This window comes from Lissotriton helveticus, chromosome 3_1 (assembly GCF_964261635.1).
Source record: "Lissotriton helveticus chromosome 3_1, aLisHel1.1, whole genome shotgun sequence".
NCBI classification, from domain to species: Eukaryota; Metazoa; Chordata; class Amphibia; order Caudata; family Salamandridae; genus Lissotriton; species Lissotriton helveticus.
The window spans coordinates 64,317,059-64,338,217 of NC_136061.1; the positions used below are offsets into that span (position 1 = coordinate 64,317,059).

The 21,159-nt window shown below is 47.4% G+C and overlaps 1 protein-coding gene across 2 annotated transcripts in view; it reads right to left on the reverse strand.

Annotated features, from left to right (window-relative positions):
* VIL1 (villin 1) overlaps positions 1-21,159 on the reverse strand; it is a 184,702-nt gene that overhangs the window by 137,210 nt on the left and 26,333 nt on the right. For both annotated transcript variants that reach the window (XM_078679240.1, XM_078679239.1), the window contains exons 2-3: positions 19,429-19,531; positions 153-227 (exon numbers count right to left, since the gene is read on the reverse strand). In XM_078679240.1, coding sequence (XP_078535366.1) covers positions 153-227; positions 19,429-19,503 — 150 coding nt within the window. In that variant the 5' untranslated portion in view covers positions 19,504-19,531. The remainder of the gene's footprint in view (positions 1-152; positions 228-19,428; positions 19,532-21,159) is intronic.

The window sequence follows — 21,159 nt, forward strand, 5'->3', positions numbered from 1 at the left end:
GCCTTGAGACCCGTAAGGGTGATATGTTCATGCTTTACAAATCAGAATTATTATAATTAATATTATTATTATTATTATTATTATTATTAATATTATTACCACTACCAAGCCCGATACTAATTGATGAATAGTTCATTGCGTGCAGGACTTACCACTAAGGCGACATAGCAGTCCCCCTCGAAGAAGTTACCGTAGGATTTCTCGGGCACAGGAACCATTTGCATGCTCTGAAAAAGAAAGTCACAGCGGGTATTGAACACTAGGCTTTTGTTTACGTCCCCCTCCACCACTCCCCCAACATCACGAGAAGAGTACAAGGTTTCTCCATAAGAGCGCCTCCTAGTGGTGAGGTTGCAGAGCAGGAATCCCTCATACTTCAAGCAGCCTCTTATCTACCCTAGAGGATCACCTGAGGCCAAAAGAATCTGGATTGAAATTTCGAAATGAATATCCAACAAAAGAGCTGAGCTGTTTCCTGAGAAATGGCAGGACGATTTGTGCACATACATTTAAGGACTATAAAGGATTTTCAGTGTTCCAAGCAAATAACATTTTAACAACTGAAGAACATCCATAGACTCAAAAAAGCAATTTTTGGTGTTTTTTTTGTAACTTGGCACTTTATGCTACCCCCCCCCCCCACCGACCTTAAACAGGACACATAAATGCACAAATAAATTGGCAACTAAGCAGAAGGATACATTAGATTAGAAATAATGAAAATAAGCAGAGATAGTAGAGAGCATAGGGCCACCCCCTGAAGACTGAGGCTTAATTACTGCACATGGACAGGATTATTTACTGCGTGAACAGTTACATTGCATTAAGGGATGTGCTCCCCTGATACCCAGTTACTTACTGGTAATTTTCATTACTTTGAGTCCATGTCTTCCTCGTCACAGTCCTTTTGTATGAGTTTATATCCTTTCATGCAGAAACTAATGACCAAACTTGACTTTTCCTTCCCAATCCAAGATGGCCTCCATACCCATTGGTACAAACACGTCACTTCCTGGGAAGGACTTCCTGAATATATCAAACATAGACAGAAATCAGTGAAACAAGAGGGAGAGGTGGGTGAGAACTTAGGACTGTGACGAGGAAGACGTGGACTTGTAGTAATGAAAATTACTGGTAAGTAACAGGGCATTACCTGTCATCCGTCTTCCTCGCACAGTCCTTAGGGTATGAGTACATACCCTAACCAAACTCTGATTTCGAAGCAAACCACACCATGAGTAAACAAAACAGGTGAATTTAATGAAATAAATGACTCAAATGACCCAAAATATTACACTGCAGGAGAACCCACAGAACTCAAGTCAGCCATACAAAAACCAGAGGATTCATCTCCACCCAATTGCAAAGGGTAATGGGTCATGAACGTGAAGCCCCTTTAAAAGCTGCCCAGGAGGTAGAAACACCCCTAGTAGACCCCCCAGGAAAGACAACAGTACAAGTTGCCTGGCCTTGTAGTAGAAATGAGAAATGCCCAACTTAATCCAACAGGAGAAAGGTAGAGAGAGGTGGCTTGAAAGCCCCCAGCCTCTCCGCAGACCATGGGAGACAAACAAATAATCTTAATTGCAGAACACAGTAGACTTTGAAAACTGATAGAAAGAGTACAATATACATAATAATAATAATAATAAAGAGTTTTATAGAGCGCGAACAGCTGCCTCACAAGGAGGTATCCCGGCGCTGTAAGAACAGAAAGGCCAGAAAGTTGTGTGGCAGAACTTAGCGTTGTGAAGTGAAAAGCCAGGTTTTTAGCAGTCGTTTAAAACAGGCTTCAGAAGGGGCCTGTTGGAGAGCGGGAGGGAGAGAGTTCCATAGCCCCGCCACATTGGCCGAGAACGTTCTTCCGCCCAGCCGTGCCCTTCGCACTCGAGGGACCACAATCTTCACCTGCCCGTTGGAGCGAAGGGACCGAGATTGGTGATATCTGGGGAGTCTGACTTTCAGAAAGTTAGGGCAGGTGCCAAACAGGGACCTAAAGGCCAGCGTCAGGGTTTTGAACTTAACCCGGCTGGCCACTGGGAGCCAGTGCATCGCCCGCAGGTGCGGAGAGACAGAGTGTTTGAAAGGAATACACCTCAGCAGTCTCGCAGCTGCATTCTGCACCGTCTGAAGGCGCTGGATTAGATAACGGGGAAGGCCCAGATAGAGTCCGTTAGCGTAGTCCAGCCTCGATGTTATTGTAGCATGGACCACCATTTTGCAGCACTCTACTGGCAGAAGTCTCAAGATCTTGCGTAGGTTTCTCAGCTTGGTTAGACAACAACCAGCAACCTGCTGAATATGGGAAGCGAAGGAGAGACTGCTATCCCAGCGGACTCCCAAATTTTTTGCACTCTGGCTCGGTGACGGAGGTGTTCCCATTTCCACCGGCCACCATAGTTCTGCAGGGGGGGCAACCCCTTGCCAAAGAAGATAACCTCAGTCTTCTCAGTATTCAATTTAAGTTTATTGGCGTTCATCCATCTGGCCACATCTCGGAGGCATCCCTTAAAAGTAGCAAAAGCCTCTTCCGACACCTCCGAGTATGGGAACACCAACTGGGTGTCATCAGCATACGAGATTGCTTTGACCCCCCAGTTTGAAATAAGTGTGAACAGAGGAGCCAAATAAACATTAAAAAGTAGCGGGCTTAATGCCGACCCCTGGGGAACACCACATTTTAACTTGGAGGGTTTTGAGACAATCTGATCTAATGCCACCTTCTGTGTTCTCAGTGATAGGTACGACTGAATCCAGCTCAATGCTTGATCTTTTAGCCCTATCTCAGCCAGCCGTTGTATGAGCCTAACATGATCCACCGTATCAAAGGCGGCCGATAGATCCAGGAGAACCAACATAGCTGATTCCTCGGCATCCATCGACCACCTCACTTATTCTGCTACTTCAATCAGTGCAGTCTCCGTGCTGTAGCCCGGTCTAAAGCCCGATTGAGTCTCATGTAGGACATCATTGTCTTCTATGAACTTATTCAGCTGACGCTGTATTAACTTCTCCAACATTTTCCCGGGGGCTGCTAGGAGAGAGATTGGCCGCAGGTTGCTCAAATCCAGCGGATCTCCATTTGCTTTTTTTTTCATTGGAAGGAGAGTGGCATGCTTCCATACGTCCGGGAATGATCCCGAGGTAATGGACCCATTCCAAATAGACTGAAGAGTGGGAGCCACGAAATCAGTGATAGATTTCCAGAGTTTTGGCGGGCAGGGATCATCAGGAGACCCCGATTTACATTTTTGGAGCTCCTTAATGACTGAATCCAGGTCTATCAGATGGAACTGCTCAAATACTACTGCTGGCCCTATTTTTACTACAATGTCCGATCTCTCCGTCCTAACCTCCGGGCCGAAGGAGTCGTACACTTTTTGTATCTTGCACTCAAAGAACTCCGAGATGCTGGAACACAGTGAGATGGATGGGGGAACCTCTCTTTCTATACAAGTGGGTTTAAAAAAAGACTGCACCACTTTAAAGACTTCCTTGCTTGAGTGCTCTGCTTCTCGGATACTGGTCGCGAAGAAGGCTTTCTTGGCCTTTCTCACTGCCTTCTGCAAATTTTTTAGTGCAGCCTTATACAGATCCCTTTCTACGTCTCCATATCTTACTCTCCATGACCTCTCTAGTTTTTTGCATGCCTTCTTTTCAGCTCTGAGATCATTCGAGAACCAGGGGGCCGATGGAGACTCCCTATGTGAAATTACGCGTTTAGCGGGAGCTACTGAGTCCATCATGCTCTTAATCCAGTTGTTAAATAGTTGCGCGTTAGTATTACTATCCGTAGTTAACACAGGTTTATTCAGTTCCAGAACCGGGCCCATGGCTGAAGGAGTTAGCTTACTCCAATGCCTTTTAATATAGGTGCATTTGGATCTAGCTGGCCTGGGCGTATCTATTTCCACCGAGAAAGGCACAAGAAAATTATCTGACCAAGTCAGTGGCATAGCCGGTTTTGCTTTTACAATGTCCCCATTGCTGATGATTAGATCTAGCGTGTGGCCTGCTCTATGGGTGGGGCCCTCATTACACAGCGTCAGACTAGCAGTCAGCAGTGTGGACAGTAATGTTTCCGCTAGAGGGCAACTATCCTTATCCACGTGAACATTAAAGTCCCCTAGTAGAAGGAAGTGGGGGTGTAAGAGTGAGCTCTGCACAACCGTATCCAGTAATGATTCCAAGCAGGCAGTGGAGCCTCCTGGAGGGCGATAAACTAGTAGCCCAGCCAGTGTGACCTGAGGACCCAGCTGGATACCAAAATGTATTCCTTCCGCTCCTGCTATCTGGAAAGGGGTTGATGAGGTAAGCGTGAAAGCTGGCTTAACTATCACCGCTACACCTCCCCCTATCTTGCCCTCCCCTCGATTAGCAAAACACATTTTGTACCCCTTAGGGACAGCTAATGCAATAGCCGTCATGTTATCCTCCCGAAGCCAGGTCTCTGTTAGGAACAGAGCGTCCCACTCATGATCCTCTAGGAGCGACCAGATGTCGTCCGCGTGCCTAGGCAGTGATCTGCAGTTTAGAAGGGCTGCTTTAAAACACACTGTCCTAAGCACTGCTGTTTTTCCAGGTATCTCATCGGCCACCATGCCATAGGCCCCTAGTGAGAACCCCCATCGCTCACAAGTCTTCGGTGAAGACCTAGACCCCAGCATCATCATGTGATCCTTGCAGCCTACAACCGTGTTAAGCGCCCACAGGTCTGAGGGTAGCCAAGTAATCCGGCCCCCCCCTACCTTCCGGGCAGCATGACCGGCCGCGGTCGCAATCCGGTCGCGTACGGGCGCAGACGGGCTTGCATTAGGCGCGCCCGCTGCGCCCGTCCGCTGCGCTTCCGGGGTACGCACATGTTTATATTGTGAGAGATGGGGGGCGTGGCCTAAGGGTGGTGGGCGTGGCCGCAATCAACCCCTCGCAGTGGCAGCAAGTGAAGATAGATTGCTCGTGAGCGCTTAGATCTGCTTCACGAAGAAAGCAGCATGGGAGAATGGCAGGTAATAGTTAAAAAACACAGTATTACACCACACGTTTTAAAAAGAAACACCAAAATGACTTCTCCCGGCTTTTCGCCTCAGGAGCCTTCTGAACTCTGAACTCTTACATCCAGGGAATTCAAACGCACCACTTCGCCCGACCCATGAGACGGACAAAATGTAGGCAAAACAATAAGAGAATCCAAATAAAAAGACACCACCTTAGGGAGAAAGGCTCGACTGGTACGAAGACCCAGCTTGTCTGGAGTCCCCTATCTCACCAACGCAGTTCCAAAAGGAAATGGCAAACAGGAAATTAACCTTGGCTGAAAGGAACTCAAACTCGAAAAGCTTGAACAGCCGCCCACTGACTACAAAGGGTAGAGTCAGCCACCAGCCTTATTCTGACACCAGACCGAACAATTCAGTCAATGACGGCCATAAACAGCTGCCGGGACTGCTGTATTAGTGCAGCAGCATCCAAAGAACACCCCTGTTCTAAGAGGGACTGCTTTTCAGGTGCCAGATCGCAAGCCTCCACCTGCGAAGAGTGTCCAAGTGGAAGAAGCGGCTGAAGCAGCAGGAATGGATAGATTGGCAACAACCAATGGAGCCTGACAGACAGATGGAGATGACATGGTAACCAAGGGCACCCCGACCAAGCCGAGGTAATCAGCAGACTCACCGCCTAGCCCTGTACTACATTTTGAACCACCCGTGGGAGAAGAGAGATGAGCGGAAATCAATAATGGAGACTCCTGGGCCAGGGAACAGCTGGAGCATCCACTGGCCAAACTCTTAAGGATGGAACCAGACAACAGAGGCGGGGAAGAAGGTCATTCTCTTTGGCGGCATAGAAATCCATCCAAGGGTGACCAAACTGACAAAGAATGGACTGATAGATGCCCAGATCCATACACACCATTACAGAGGACGGAAACCTCCGATTCAGAGCATCGGCAGTCTCATTCTCCCTCCCCAGAAGATAGACTGCCGACGAGACGGGATTCACCCTAAAGGCAAATCTTCCTGGAAAGGAGAAACAGAGAGGGACACATGCTACCTTGCCAGTTCAAATATAAGCAGACTATTTAATTGTCTGTCTGCACACACACGGAAGGGCAAAACAACAGGGGGTGGAAAAACAAAAAGGACTTCCAGACAGCCGCCAGCTCCTACCAATTCAAAGACTTAAGAGCCTCCTTCTGATTCCAGCTCACCTGAGCCATGGAATGCCCTGAGTAGCACCCCAGCCACTTCCACTGGCATCAGCCATGAGAACCAGGACAGGAAGAGGAACCAAAGAAAACCCCTTGCTCGGATGAACAGGGTCCAGTCACCACTGGAGATCCCAATGGATCAGAGGAGTCACCAGAACTCGTGTGTCGCTCACCCAATGCAATGGGTTCCAATCCTTCAGGAGATGGTGAACAAGGGGATACAGATGCACCCTCCCCCAAGGAACCAGTGCCAGTGCTGCATGCCCTATTTTGTATTGAATTGAGGGTCGAAGCTGGTGACTCGTTTTTCTCGGTCAGTGCCTAGACGCCTTCGGGTCATAGTGCGCTATATAAATAAATAAATAAATAAATTGTAGAGGACATCTCCCCCTGACTGCGAAGCCATGTCCTTGCAGATGCCGGTGGGAGAAGAAGGAGAGAGGACAAAGGGAGCGGACACGAACACAGCTCTTTTCCACACCAAGACCTCCCCATGTCCATCCTGAAGTGCGCCCCGATGAAGAGGAGATCTTGGGCTGGTTGGACCTGGGACTTCTTCCGGTTGATTAAGAAGCCGTAGTCCTGCAACAGTGAGGTCACCTTGAGAACCTCCATCTGAGCCTCGGAAAAAGAACAAGAGGCAATCATCCGGTCATCCAAATACAGGAAAAGCTGGATACCTTCTCAATGTAAAATGCCCACCAATGGTGCTAAAAGCTTGGCGAACACCCTCAGTGTCGATGCCAGCCTGAAGGGCAGGGCCCGGAACTGGTAGTGGTTGCCCTGAACAGAGGTCTGGAGGAACTTTTGCTGAGATGGACGCACTGGGACACGGAGGAAGGCATCGATGAGATCGATGGAAGTCAAGAACTCGCCATTCATCAAGAGAGGCAGAATTAGCAGGAGATACACTACCTTGAAGGATACACGAGAGATATACTGATTGACCCCCTATAGGTCCAGCACAGTGTGGAACTCCCCTGACGCCTTCTGCACCAGGAAAAGCAGGGAATGATAACCATGGAAAATCTTCACAGGAGGAACTGGAATGATGGCAGCCTTCTGGAGCAGCAACTGAATCCCCTGTAGTAGAGCAGCCAACTTCCCCGGGGAGTGAGGAGGAGACTCGAAAGAATGGCAAGGAGGAGTGTCGCTGAAATTTACTCTGTATCCTTCTGACACCACTTGGATGGCCCTCGCATTTGAAATGACACAAGTCCCAGTTCAAGTTCAAGTTCAAGTTCAAGCATTTATATAGCGCACTACTCACCCAGAGGGTCTCAAGACGCTTGGGGGGGGGGTTAATTATTTATCGAATAGCCATGTTTTAAGTTCTTTTCTGAAGGAGATGTGGTTCTGTGTAAGGCGGAGGTGAGTGGGGAGTGAGTTCCAGGTCTTGGCCGCCAAGTAGGAGAAGGATCTGCCTCCCATGGTGGATCTTTGGATACGCGGTACTGCGGCGAGGGCTTGATTGGCGGACCTTAGATGGCGGGAGGGAGTGTAGAGGGACAGTCGGGTGTGGAGGCATTCGGGTCCTAGTTTGTAGAGGGCCTTGTGTGCGTGGGTGAGGAGACGGAACGTAATTCTCTTGTTGACGGGGAGCCAGTGGAGGTCTTTCAGGTAGCCGGTAATGTGATCTTGGCGAGGGATGTCCAAAATGAGTCTCACTGATGCGTTTTGGATGCGTTGGAGTTTTTTCTGTAATTTGGCTGTGATTCCGGCGTATAGGGAGTTTCCGTAGTCCAGTCGACTCGTGACCAGAGCGTGGGTGACAGTTTTTCTTGTCTCGGAGGGGATCCAACGGAAGATTTTTTTGAGCATACGAAGTACGTTGAAGCAGGAGGATGAGACGGCGTTGACTTGTCTGGTCATCGAGAGTGAGGAGTCTAGAATGAAGCCCAGGTTACGTGCGAAATGTAATGAAGACGACCTCCCACTGGAAGGAACCTGGAGCAGTCACGCTTTAGGAGAGGGGAGAGAGGATGCAGCAGCAGAGTACCTGGATTTGGCAGCCACGAAAAGGCTGGTTTTGCAGAGCTTTACCCCAGAGGTAAAAGTCCTTCTGTGTGCAAAACCTCTGCCCTTGGTGACTGGACATACACGAGTAACCAGTTTCCTATCCTCTGCAGATTCCTTAATCATTTCTTTCAAGTCTCTGCCAAAAACCTTGGAACTTGTAAAAGGCAGTTTCAAAAGGACTGCTTCTGAACAGCATTGCCCTTCGAGAAAAGAATCCAAATGTTGTGAAGGGCCGCAACAGCAGCACTAGAACCTGCTGTAGATGCACAGAAATTGTCAATAGTGACATCTGAGAGGAGCCCCACCTGCTGTTCCATCAAAGCCAACAAGGTTGAAAAATCTGCACCCTCCTGCACCTTTTTGGCCAAAAATGGACGTCTTTCAGGAGGGACAGAATGGCATAAGTGTAGTAGACTTACACGTACAGCAAAGTTCCAAGCTGTATAGACACGTTTCACTGCCCCCTCCACCTTCTTGTCCACAGCATCAGAAGGCAAAGCATCCTCTGACACCACAGCCCCTCGAGAGGATAACCCAGCCATAATGTTATCAATCTTCACAGAGGATGGAAAGTCCTCCCCAAATTGATCCAAAGGGTAACATTTCTGCAAGAAGTGTGGAAACAACAGCTTCTCAACATCTTTCCATTCATTCGTAAGTACACGGCGAATGGAGGCATGCAAGGGCAAAGAGTCTGGGTCAGTCCGCTGATACTGTAAAAAAAAAGCCATCCTCAGCTGCTAAGCCCAAATTCTCTTGAACATGTTGCAGAATTTCAGCCAGATCTGTGCCCTGTTCAAAGCAGCACTTGATGCCATCCTCACCCACCTCGACTAAAGGATTCATCTTATGAACTTTAACCAGAGGAGCCCCCTCTTGGGCACGAAATGCAGCATCCACAGTTGCAGCGATAATGGCTTGAAGATCAGGGGGACACAGCAACCCCATAGGATGGCCCGGCCACCACAGGAGCGTCCTCCAAATCACTCATAATAAGGCACATGTCACTTCCAAAGTCAGAGTCATGAGATGGAAATCCAAACTCCAGCCAGTATCTGTAGATCAAACTGAAGGGGGCTGGGAGCACACTGCCTCACCTCCCAGCACAGTTCGCCCCTCAGCATTAAGGTAAATGCAGTTCACAGTGACTGCTTACTTGCATTTTAGCTGTAGTGGTTCACCAAAGTTGGTGCAGGTCAGTGCTGTAAATCTCTAGACACATGTGTTTCTGGATATTATCCTTCTTCAGTAGAGATCAAAAACGAAATTCATCTGGGGTTGCTGTGAAGGCTGCCACAGTCTCTCAGGTCCCAGTACCTCTCTCTGAAGCAGTGTGCTCCCATCCCCCCTCTGTTTGAAAAAGCTCCCTTGAGCCATTGAGCTGACAAGCTTTTGGAGATGCGCCTGTGCTCCTGTGAGAGGTACAGAGACCTGAAAGGATTGTGGCATCTTGCTCGGCTACCCCAGAAAAATTTAGTTTTTATCTCTACTGATGAAGGATGATACCCAGAAACACATGTGTCTAGTGATTGACAGCACTAACTTGCACCAACTTTGGTGAAATACTTTAGCAAAAACTCAAGTAAGCATTTAAAATGAACTGCATTAACCATAATGTTACGGGGTGAGCTGTGCTGGGAGTTGAAGCAGTGTGCTTCCATCCCTCTTCTATATGTAGATCAAGGCATTAACTCCAGCAAGACAACCACAAACACAGAAACCAGACTGGCACAAGAAGAAACTTCCTGATAAAGCCGAATGGTTTCCCAGGCAATGCCGTTCTTGCTGCAGCATGCTCCTTGCCCGATGCAAAAGCCAGGAGGAAGTGCGAGGACGCACCCTGCAGAAACCTGGAGGCGCCATTTTGGAATCAGGCAGACTCTGTGCGCCTGCCGATTCCATTCAAAATAATCCTTGCACTGATGTTGCATGAGTGCCGTGCACCCCAGTACATCGGTGGCAGCAATAACAGCAATATTGGGGAATTAAATGAAAACAAAATAATAATAAAGAAAAATAGCTCACCGACATCCCTTAGGCTGCCACAGTTTGCCTTGCAAACCACAAACATCCTCCATGGTCCCGTATGCCTTGAATACAAGCGCAATCACTATTCACTAAATTTTTATTTAAAAACCCGCTAAAGCAGGTCATATAGTAAAAATGAAAATAAAAATACACATAACTGAAGGTAGATGGAACTTACTTACAGAACCATGCGCAAACATCACACCACACATCTTTGATTTAGAAGAGAACCCAACTGATGGAAAGAATCCAATGATACAAGCCAGTTTCCCACAGCCAAGCAGAGACCAATTACAAGGGAAAATACAACCGGTAAACATACAGAACCAGCTACCGGGGGAAAGAAGAATGAAGAACCGGCAGAGAAACCAGTAGAATGGTAGAACCCTATGATAGACGCAGCTCCATCAAAAATGCTAAACCCCACAATCCAATTGATGAGCAGAAATCAACAAAAAGGTCAACCAGGAAAGAATCCAGCCCATAGATAGGCTTCTATGGTAGAGCCAACTCAAAAAATAAAGGCAAAACACCCTACAGGTGAGAATCTAACTAGCAGAATCTTGGCAACTACAGAATGAATGTGAAAGGGACAACGGATGGAAACTCAACTACAAGAGAGTATTCAACTGATGCGTAAAACCAAACTACTGAATGAGCATCAATGATAAGGAAGAAGTTCAGATGCAAGTGAGAACATAGTGGAGAAAGAACCCAATGTTAGAGATAAATATAACAGCAAAGCAAAAACAACATTCAGAAGAGAATCCAACCAATGGACAGAACTCAACATGAAAACAAACACCAAAACAAAGCCACCAAAAGAGAAATCAATTGAAAGGTAGAATCGAAATGCCGAATTAACTTCTAAAACATGGGAGCTGCAATAGAAAGCCTAGCTGATGCCAATATCTAGGAAGAAATTCTTGACATGAAAGAATCATATTGATTCAATAGTACAATTACATTATCACTTCCAAAAAGAAAGCAGTTTGTAACCAATGACTAAACTACTGAATGAGGTCATAGCGAAGTACAACTGGCAGCTGAGAGAACAACCTACTCACACAATCTACATAAAACATCAAATCCAGTAACATGTACTAAAGACAGCCTTGTGGGTGAACACAATCCCCCCATAGAAGCAACTCCAACAGCTAGTGAGAAGCTTCATAAAAGATAGATTTAAAGTGAAGCACAATATGGCACTACAAAAACTCAACTTGGAAAGCAAGGCAGAACTGAGCTAAAGCAGAGAACCCAATACGTTTGAAAAAAGACTGACAATTCAAATCCATAAGCAAGGCAGAAACAGAATCAAAAACAACAGCAAGGTGGGTCTCAACTATAGGAGATAACACAAGCATAGACAAAAACAATGTACATGCTACTAAAGGGTAAAAGCCCCACAGCAGGGCAGAACACAACCAACAGAAAGAGTACAACTTAACGATAAAAGGCTACTTGCGGGTGAGTTACATCTTTTAGAGGAAGCCAACACAATACCAAGAACAGAATTAATAAATGGACTCCAACACCACAGCAGGACCCTGATTCTAAGGAGAACACAACTAAGATACAGTAGTATACAACTTCAAAATGAAATGCACATAGTAGAATTTAACCAGTGTACAAAACTGAACTCGCAATGAAGAAAGATATTCATCCCATGACATAAATATAGAGTAAAGTCCACTAGCAAGAAAAGTCAATCCTAGACCACATGGACATAAAGTAGCTGTAGAAGCAGTTCTAACAAGACAATTCCCACCTGTAGGCGGGCCCCTGACCAATGACGTAGTCAAAATACAGAATAAACCTGCAACAAGACAGGACCCAAATAGAATTAACACTGACGAGAGGAACCAAACTGGATGAAAGATCACACGTAAAGAAGTTAATCAAACCTAGAATCAACTGCAGCTCAAGTACAGAGAAGATTTTTGAGAAGAACACATTTGCAGTTTCAGATCTTTCAAGCAGGCAGGACCCAGCTCAGTTACAGCAGAGAAGCTAAGTGTTGGGCAGACGTTAGCTCCACATGGAAGTTGGACCCATCAACAGAACCCTACACAGCTACAGGTGGAATCCACTGGAGTGTAAACCCCATTGGTGAAGACAAACTCAACTACAGACAGGAATTCAGCTAATGAGTAGAATGCAACCAGTGAGTTTAATGCTGCTAGTGGGCAGATTTCAACAACAAAATCGGTTCTAATAGGACAGAACCTAGTCACAGCAAAAATATTGTGGATGTTTATAGGCACGTGTATATTAACTGCTCCTAACTCCCACAAAGTGCATGCTTACAGGGAAGTGTGTGTTTAATAGTCTTAACTCCCATGGAGTGCATGCTTACAGGGAAGCGTAGATATACTATTCTTAACTCCCACGGAGTGCATGCTTACAGGGAAGTGTAGATTTACTATACTGAACTGCCATGGAGTGCATGCTTATAGGGAAGTGTAGATTTACTAATCTTAACTCCCACGGAGTGCATGCTTACAGGGAAGTGTAGATTTACTATTCTTAACTCCCACGGAGTGCATGCTTACAGGGAAGTGTATATTTACTATTCTTAACTCCCACAGAGTGCATGCTTACAGGGAAGTGTAGATTTACTATTCTTAACTCCCACGTAGTGCATGCTTACAGGGAAGTGTAGATTTACTATTCTTAATTCCCACGGAGTGCATGCTTACAGGGAAGTGTAGATTTACTATTCTTAACTCCCACGGAGTGCATGCTTACAGGGAAGTGTAAATTTACTATTCTTAACTCCCACGGAGTGTATGCTTACATGGAAGTGTATATTTACTATTCTTAACTCCCACAGAGTGCATGCTTACAGGGAAGTGTGTGTTTACTATTCTTAACTCCCACGGAGTGCATGCTTACAGGGAAGTGTAGATTTACTATTCTTAACTCCCACGGAGTGCATGCTTACAGGGAAGTGTAGATTTACTATTCTTAACTCCCACGGAGTGTATGCTTACATGGAAGTGTATATTTACTATTCTTAACTCCCACAGAGTGCATGCTTACAGGGAAGTGTAGATTTACTATTCCTAACTCCCACAGAGTGCATGCTTACAGGGAAGTGTAGATTTACTATACTGAACTGCCTCGGAGTGCATGCTTAAAGATACGTGTAGATTTACTATTCTTTTTAAAACATCTTTTTAATTAAATTTTCCTCAGCCGCAGAGTATTGTATCACAACAACAGGCTATGTAGTAGTAAGCACAGTACATTTCAATTCAACGCTTACATTTAACTTAAGCAACATAGGTCAGAAGGGATATCGTACGAGTTGACAGTAACTTACATATAATACCATCAGATCACAGGAGAGGATACTCCCTGCTCCCTCCCATTCCTTTCCTGGCCTCTACAATCTTCAGAGTCCCCTATACTCAACCCAGAGACCCCACACCTTTATCCATTTCCAAGGCCAGCCTCTACTCTCATGAAACACTCTTTCTGCAGCACAGCACCAGTCCAAGTTGGATTTCCATTGCCTCACCCTTGGAGAGAGGCTCACCCCCCAGGCCCTGGTGATGTTCCTCTTGGCTACCATAGCCACCACCATCAGCCACAACTTTTGGTATCTTAGCCATATCTCCTCTACCATTATGCATAGTATATGCCACCTAGTCTCCAGTGGTATTGTCTTGTCCATAACTTCAGACATGGTTTTTTGTCACCCTCTTTCCTGACATCCCCTGGTGCAGTGGTTTGAAGGACAGCATCCCAGCTTGTGCATGAGTGCTCTGGAGGAGTAGGACCTATGGTGGATACGGGGCTAGATTTACTATTCTTAACTCCCACGGAGTGTAGGGAGTTAAGAATAATCATGCATATAGGCACATACCTTCTTGATATGTTGGTCTTCGATGTTTTGTCCATGATATTTTGATGGCACATTGTTTATGTACTCAATATTTAGACAAAATTAACTTCATGTGCAGAACTCTACAGCTACTCACAATATTGAACTAAATGTGACAACACTTGTTCAAACCAATGAAAGGGATTTTCTGGGAAAAGCCAGCAGTAAATCCTAGTCTCTATTCTGCAGAACTCAAGATCTTCTGTGGATGATTTCAGGAGCAAGGGGGTCCCATGTCAAGCTTGCTTATTAAGTAAATTGAAGCTACTGCAACTTTTAGGACAAGGGCAAACCTTTCTAAAAAAGAGAGCCAAAAAATAAAAAATGACTGCATCTTGGTTTGCGCTTCTTCACCTAAGCTATTTATAATGGTGGACGCTCTCGCTGTACAGTCGCAGCTGGAAGATCTGGGTTGTGGCATTCCTCACAAGTTTAACACAAAGTGACCCAATTGGCTCAAAGGCAAATCTACTGAGGGAATACAGGATAGTTGAAACGTGGATGCAGGTTCTAGTTCCGGTCACTAGCTGTGCTGCTGAGTGAAAAGGACATTGGAAGGGCTGTAAGACCCACCTTGCGTGGTGCACCTGTAAAACGGATGCTAGCCCGCTGAACATGGAAAGTATCAAGGCCTAAACTGTGACTTAGATGTCTTGTATAAGGTAGTTGCTTTAGATGGAATTTGATAGACACTACTTATGTACAACACGCTAAGCCACACCATTTTTAAAAGATAATATGTTATGTAAGGATTGTTTGGTCCCATTTGTACAATCCTCAAGCCCTTTCAGAGCTGAGTCTCCTGTCACGGATCTAGACACCGAGTCACCGAGTGTAGGAGAGTACGATCTGCTTACTATGGTTAACCCCACTTTTTGCTGGTGTTTCACTGTTTTCCGACTTTAGTCTGGCTGGGGCCCTGCTATCCAGGACCGCAGCCTAGCTGCTTCCTCTCTAAAATGATTGCATGTACTTTAGGTACACTCCAGTTTGGGTCCTTGGGGAACCCTTGTGAGTCCCCAGTATATGGTACACTATGTACTAAGGGCAAGGTACTCCAGAGGCCTACTAGGGGCTGCAGAATGTATTATGCCACACCTGGGAAGCCTTCCAAAATGGCACCACAGGACTGCTACTGATGACACCTAAGACACCTATGTTGTAGAGCGCTCCGATACCCTCGGGTCTGGCCAGCGCTATATAAAGCTCCAAAATAAATAAATAAATCACTGACACATATATCAGTCACTCCTATGGCAGGCCTTATCAATTCTGAAGGCAGAGTGCTTGGTTTTGTGAGAGAGGGTGCCCATGCATGAGCAGGACCCCTCTGCACTTTCGGAATCTATTCTCTAAAGCTGGTCTGTGATGCTGCCAGACCATATACTCTTAAGTGCATTATAGCCTTGCTGTAAATGCCAACTTTGGAATGGCTGCATGGAAACATGTTGTGTTTGGTGTCAAACACTTTGGAATCCTACCCTCCCCCCACCAGTCCTGGCAGCGGGGGTAGAATTCCACCCTTCTAGAGGGAGAGACATGTACACACTGGTCTAACCGGTAATAGTTTAAAAGAGCTCTGGCATCACAGAATGGATGCTGCAGCCACAGACATGAGTCTGGCCTCCTGCTGATGGACGAAACTCCGGCAGGGGAGGTCTGGACAATAGGTTTCCTATCACAGGGAGGTGTAACCACCTCCCAGACAGGCTTTTGTGTATTGGGGCTGGGTGGGTGCACTCCGAGAGTGCTTTGAAGTCAGCACTGGGGGTACATTTGGTGTCCCTGTGCATAGCCCAGCTCAAACCGGTTGCAGGGGCTACCAGCCCCTGCTCTGGCGTGAATCTGGTCAAAGGAAATGGGTGTAGCTACCCCTCTTTCCAAACCCTCTCATAGGTGAGTCCCCAGAGTATGTCCAACCCCTTTTCTTAGTATAAGTAAGGGACCCCTGACAACAGGACTTTAGATTACACCTGGATGAAACTCTGAAACTGAATCCTGGAACTTCAATGCTCTACTAACGATTAGAGGACGGAAGAATCTCCCTTGGGGTCAAGGTTCAAAAAGGCACCAACAATGCATTTGCCGGTCTACATCTCTGAAGCTCCCGCCGGACTCTGAAGTATTTGCAGGCCAGGAAGAAGATTTCCAGACTTCTCGAAGGCCGACACTAGTCCCTAGCAAAGCTGAGACCCGCAGCCCTCGCAAGTGATGTGGAACTGGAATTCCTGGACACCGTGCACATTTGCTAGTGCATTAACTTCCCAAGCATTTCCGGGACCTTGTGGCTGAAGAGTCAACCTTCACCTTCTTCACCTGAAATCACCCGACATAGGTGGGCATCCGCTTATCGTGCTCCTGGTCACTGGCAAGTGACCCAGACTCTGTCCCCTCTGCTTTCGGGTTCTTCACATCTCTGAAGAAATTAAATGAAATGAATTCGTACTTGTATAGCGCACTTATACCCTGAGGTGTCTTGGCGCTGTACGCATACCGCTGTGGAACCCTTCCTGGCTTTGTATTGCCCAGAGTTGCAGAGTGGGACCCATGATTAGAATAGACACCGAGGCGAGAATTATCAGGTCTGAGGAAATTGAGCCCAAGACCCGCCGAGGAGGGAATTGAACCCTGGTCCCGGGCCAGACCTCTGCATCAGGGTCTGCCGCTCCAACCATTGAGCCACACTTCTCCACTTGATCCAGGCTTGGATTCCTCTGAACACTTTCCTCTTGGACGCCAGCAGCCTTTTGCAGCAGATCGCCATTGAAAATGACGATGAAACCCGACACGAAAAGGCACCTATGCACCCGGCTTCCCTGGGTGAGGTAACTCGAGTTCTCCAGTGCTCCTGTGGGTGTTGACTCTAGAACCTCCTAGTTCTAAATGGGTTTGCTCCAAATCCTCTTCTAAGTGTCCTTTATCTTTAAACTTCCAACCGCGACTTTCCCCATAGAAGTTAATGGTGATTCGCAGCTGTGTTCACACACTGCACGCGTCGCCCGTGGGTCCCCTGTGTCACTACCTTGGGTGGTTCCTGGTGGCCCCAGCGGTTCTACAGGCTCTAGGCCTTGTGTCTGTGCCAGTCGTGGTTCTTATACTACTTTCTTAATATATGGTTTGGTACGCCCCTAGGGCTCAATGTATATTGTGCTAATTTACTGTGTGCTATTAAGTTTACTAGATGTACTTTTGCCTCTAACCTCATAAAGAGACTAGAGGGATGTGTTTAGAAAAAATACATATATTTTATATATATACCTGTTGTGGTTCTCCTTTCATTTGGTCATTCACGAGATTATAGACTGGTAAAACAATCTGCTTTACATTCCTTCAAGACTTAACCTGAAGGCTGCTCTCCGCAGCTACCACTAGGATAGCTTTCTATAAAGGTAGTCTTTAACCTACCATCAAAAAGGGTCAATTGGACTGGTGCAAGGTGCCCACTAGAATAGTGCACAGTATATACCAGGCCAACTTCTCACATGTGGACTCTGAGGCTTATTTACAAGCCCATTGCGTTGCTGGTGCATCACTTTTTTGGACGCATCGGTGGTGCAGTGTGCCGGCCCATATATACAAGGCCAGTAAAGCCACCCAGCGTGACCTTTTATGGCCAGTAAATATGGTCCCCTTTCCAGCATTACTCTGCGTGAAAGGGGCATTCCATGGGTATTGTTGTGGGTGTTTCCATGCACTATCCCCGAAACCAGACACATTTGTAGATTTACAAGGTTTTGTAAACCTGGTAATGCATCAGATTCCAATGCCTCCCCAGGCGTAAGGGATGCACAATTGGGAGAAATACCTTTATTTTGCCTTGTTTTTCCTTTTTCTATGTGTACTGCATTCTGAAGCACACGTAGAAAGAGGAACAGACCTCTCATGATTGTTTTTGTGCAATAAGGTGTCCCTTCCTTCACAAAAACAATCATCCCTGCAGCGCAGACATCCTTGCACCCTGGAGCAAGGGTGTCTGCATCGGAGCACGGCAGCCTATTGTGCGCCAGTACAAGAGAAAAGGACAGGAATGCTGCATTTCTCATAGATACGGCGCATTCCTGCCCTTTTCTTTTGACACAGGGCAGTGCAGCAAATGTAAATGTAAATGTAAATGTAGTATACTTGTAAAGCGCACAGCTGCCCCAGCAACGGGGCGTCCCGGCGCTGTATAACTCTGGGGAACCCGTCCTGGCTTTCCCTGTGGGATGGTCCCTTGCTGGGAGTCCCCAAGGTGGAGCCAGGCATCCCCGGAATTGGTGGGGCCGCTGTGGAGATTAGGCAAGCTAATGCCCAGAGTTGCCGAGTGGAACCCCTGATTAGAGTAAGCACCGAAGCGAGAATTATCAAGTCGCTGACCAAGGTCCACGACCCTGCCGCGTCGGGAATTGAACCCTGGTCCCGGGCTGACTTCTGCTCGCAGGCCTGCTGCCTCTAACCAGTGAGCCACACTACTCCTAGCAAGATTCCTTGCAGCGCTGCTCTGTGCCAAAACCTCATAAACGAAACACACTGAGTTTAATATTGTTTAGTAATTGACTGAATTGGTGGGACTAGCATTGATGAAACTGACTCATCTTTTGTTTAGCGATGGTTCATACTGAACAACAACCGGCTGGATTGTGTCACTGACTTGCCTTATTTGCAAAGATGTGTGTGCTGAAGGACTTTGCTGTTTGTTTCTTCTGCTGGCTCCTAGGTTTCCATTGATCGGGTTATGGGGGTGATCAGTCAGGAACCATTCTTAGCAGAGTACATGACTGAAGGTTGGGTTGGTACATTTGAGGAGACATTTCCTGAATGGTTGGTGAGAGGTTATGGATGTGCTGTTGAGCTCAGCCAATGGTTAGTTTGGTGCCATGATGTCTGCATGATCAGGGCTGAACTGGGAACAGAAACTGGCCCTGGCAAACTGCTCAGCCGGCCCACCCATGTGGTGAGGGGGAGTGCAGTCAAGCAGTTTGCGAGAGCCGGTTTTGACCAATGTTGTTACAGGGTGCCGATATTGCCGACCCCCGGTAACATAAAAAATGGCCCCCCAGGGGCCCAAAACCGCCCCCCACTCTAGCGGCCTACTGGGAAAACACCTGGTGCCCGCTATGGCCAGTCCGGCCCTGTGCATGATGGTGCCAGGGAGGTGTGTCCGCTGTGTTCTGTTGTTGTAGGGCAGATAGTGGGTGTAACAGATAGTCAGCTACATGGCTTCAGTGCCACACTAGTGACCAGGTGGCTGCAAGGATCTGGACTACAGGCAGGTCTTGAGTGAAGCAGTGATGCTGTACAGTACCTCTATCCTCCATATCTGGATCCCCGGTGTGGTCCTGTTGAGGGTCTTAGTGACGGCGGCGCTGAGTTCCGTCATGCTGATGGTCAGGGCAGCAGGTGATGGCCTGAATATGGAAAAAGTCAGAATAAATTAGACACACTGTGCTACAGACACAAAAACAAATGTAATTCTGGTAGAGACAACATAATAACACAGAGTAGTGTTACAGCAATTGATGCAGCATAGACAGCAAATCAGCGCAAAGCAGAGTGGTCTTTAACAGTGCGATTCACGTGATGCATCCTGGCTGTATAAATATTAAAATGCCAAAAAGGTATGATGCTCACTGTGAGAAATTGGGTTGTTGGTTGAGTGTGGTGTTAACTCTGCTCAAGCAAATGTCACAATTATTGTCATGGTGAGCCACAAAGGTCACTAAATTAACCTATGATTAACTCTCTGATAGTTTGGCACAAAAGCAGCGAGGCTTAACTAATAGGCAATGTGTAAAGTATTTTATGCAGCACACAAGCAGTAATAAAGTGAAAATACAACACAAGAAAAATCCCACACCATTTTAGAGCAAAAGAGTACATTTTAGTAAACGATGTGACACTAAAATAACAAAAATCCGATCAGTAGAACCAGAGTGATGAAGTTTTAAAGTTTTAGGTAAAAACTAGCACCTCGAAGCCGGGCAGGGCGCCGGACAGACATGACTCGTACCGGCCCATTTCTCTTTTAAATATCGAGGCCAAGATCCTGGCTAAGGCCTTGGCGAACCGGCTGCTGCCCCTTATTACTGACCTGGTTCATCCTGACCAGGCCGGATTCATGCCCCACAGGGCCACTCGTCATAATATTCGGAGGGCGCAGGCGGCGGTTGACGCCATGGGCGCTCGGGACGAGCAGGCGGCGCTCCTGCTGGCGGACATGGACAGGGCCTTTGACTCTGTAAGCTGGGCTTACCTGTTTGCCCTGTTGACCCGCCTTAACCTCGGCCCAGTGTTCCTGTCGTACCTGCGGTTGCTATACACTAACGTCACGGCCTCTGTTAGAGTGGCCGGGGCCACCTCCGGGAGCTTTCGAATTGGTCGGGGCACTCGACAGGGTTGCCCACTGTCCCCATACCTGTTCGCCCTTGCGATGGAGCCCCTGGCATCCCGAGTACGGGCGGGCGCTCAGCTGCGCGGTTTTGTCTGGAATAACGACCTCACGGATAGGATCGCGCTGTATGCGGACGATGTCCTCTTCTTTCTCACCGACCTACAACGCTCGGGTCCCCGGGTCCTGGAGGTCATGCGCGTCTTTGGCGAGATCTCGGGCCTTCGACTCAATCTTAATAAATCGACCCTGTGGGTACTGGGCGGCGGAGTTGTGACTGACCCCTGGGCGGAGGGACTGAGGGTGGCGACGGATGGTCTGAAGTACCTAGGCATATTCCTGTCGGAGTCGCGAGTCGTGGCTTGGGCCCGTGCAGTCCTGCCGGTGTGGGATCGAGTCCAGGCTGATGTCAAGACTTGGTCCAGGATGCCCCTCACCATCTTTGGCCGATCGGCCATCTTTAAGATGGTGGCGCTTCCGCGTCTCCTATATCAGCTTCAGAATTTCCCGTACCCTATCGGCCAACAGTGGTTTCGCCAAGTTAACTCCGTGCTCGGTCGTTTCCTTTGGGCTGGCGGTGTGGCCAGAGTGGCATTGAAAACTTGCTTCTTGTCTACTTATTGTGGTGGCCTGGCTACCTCGGATCTT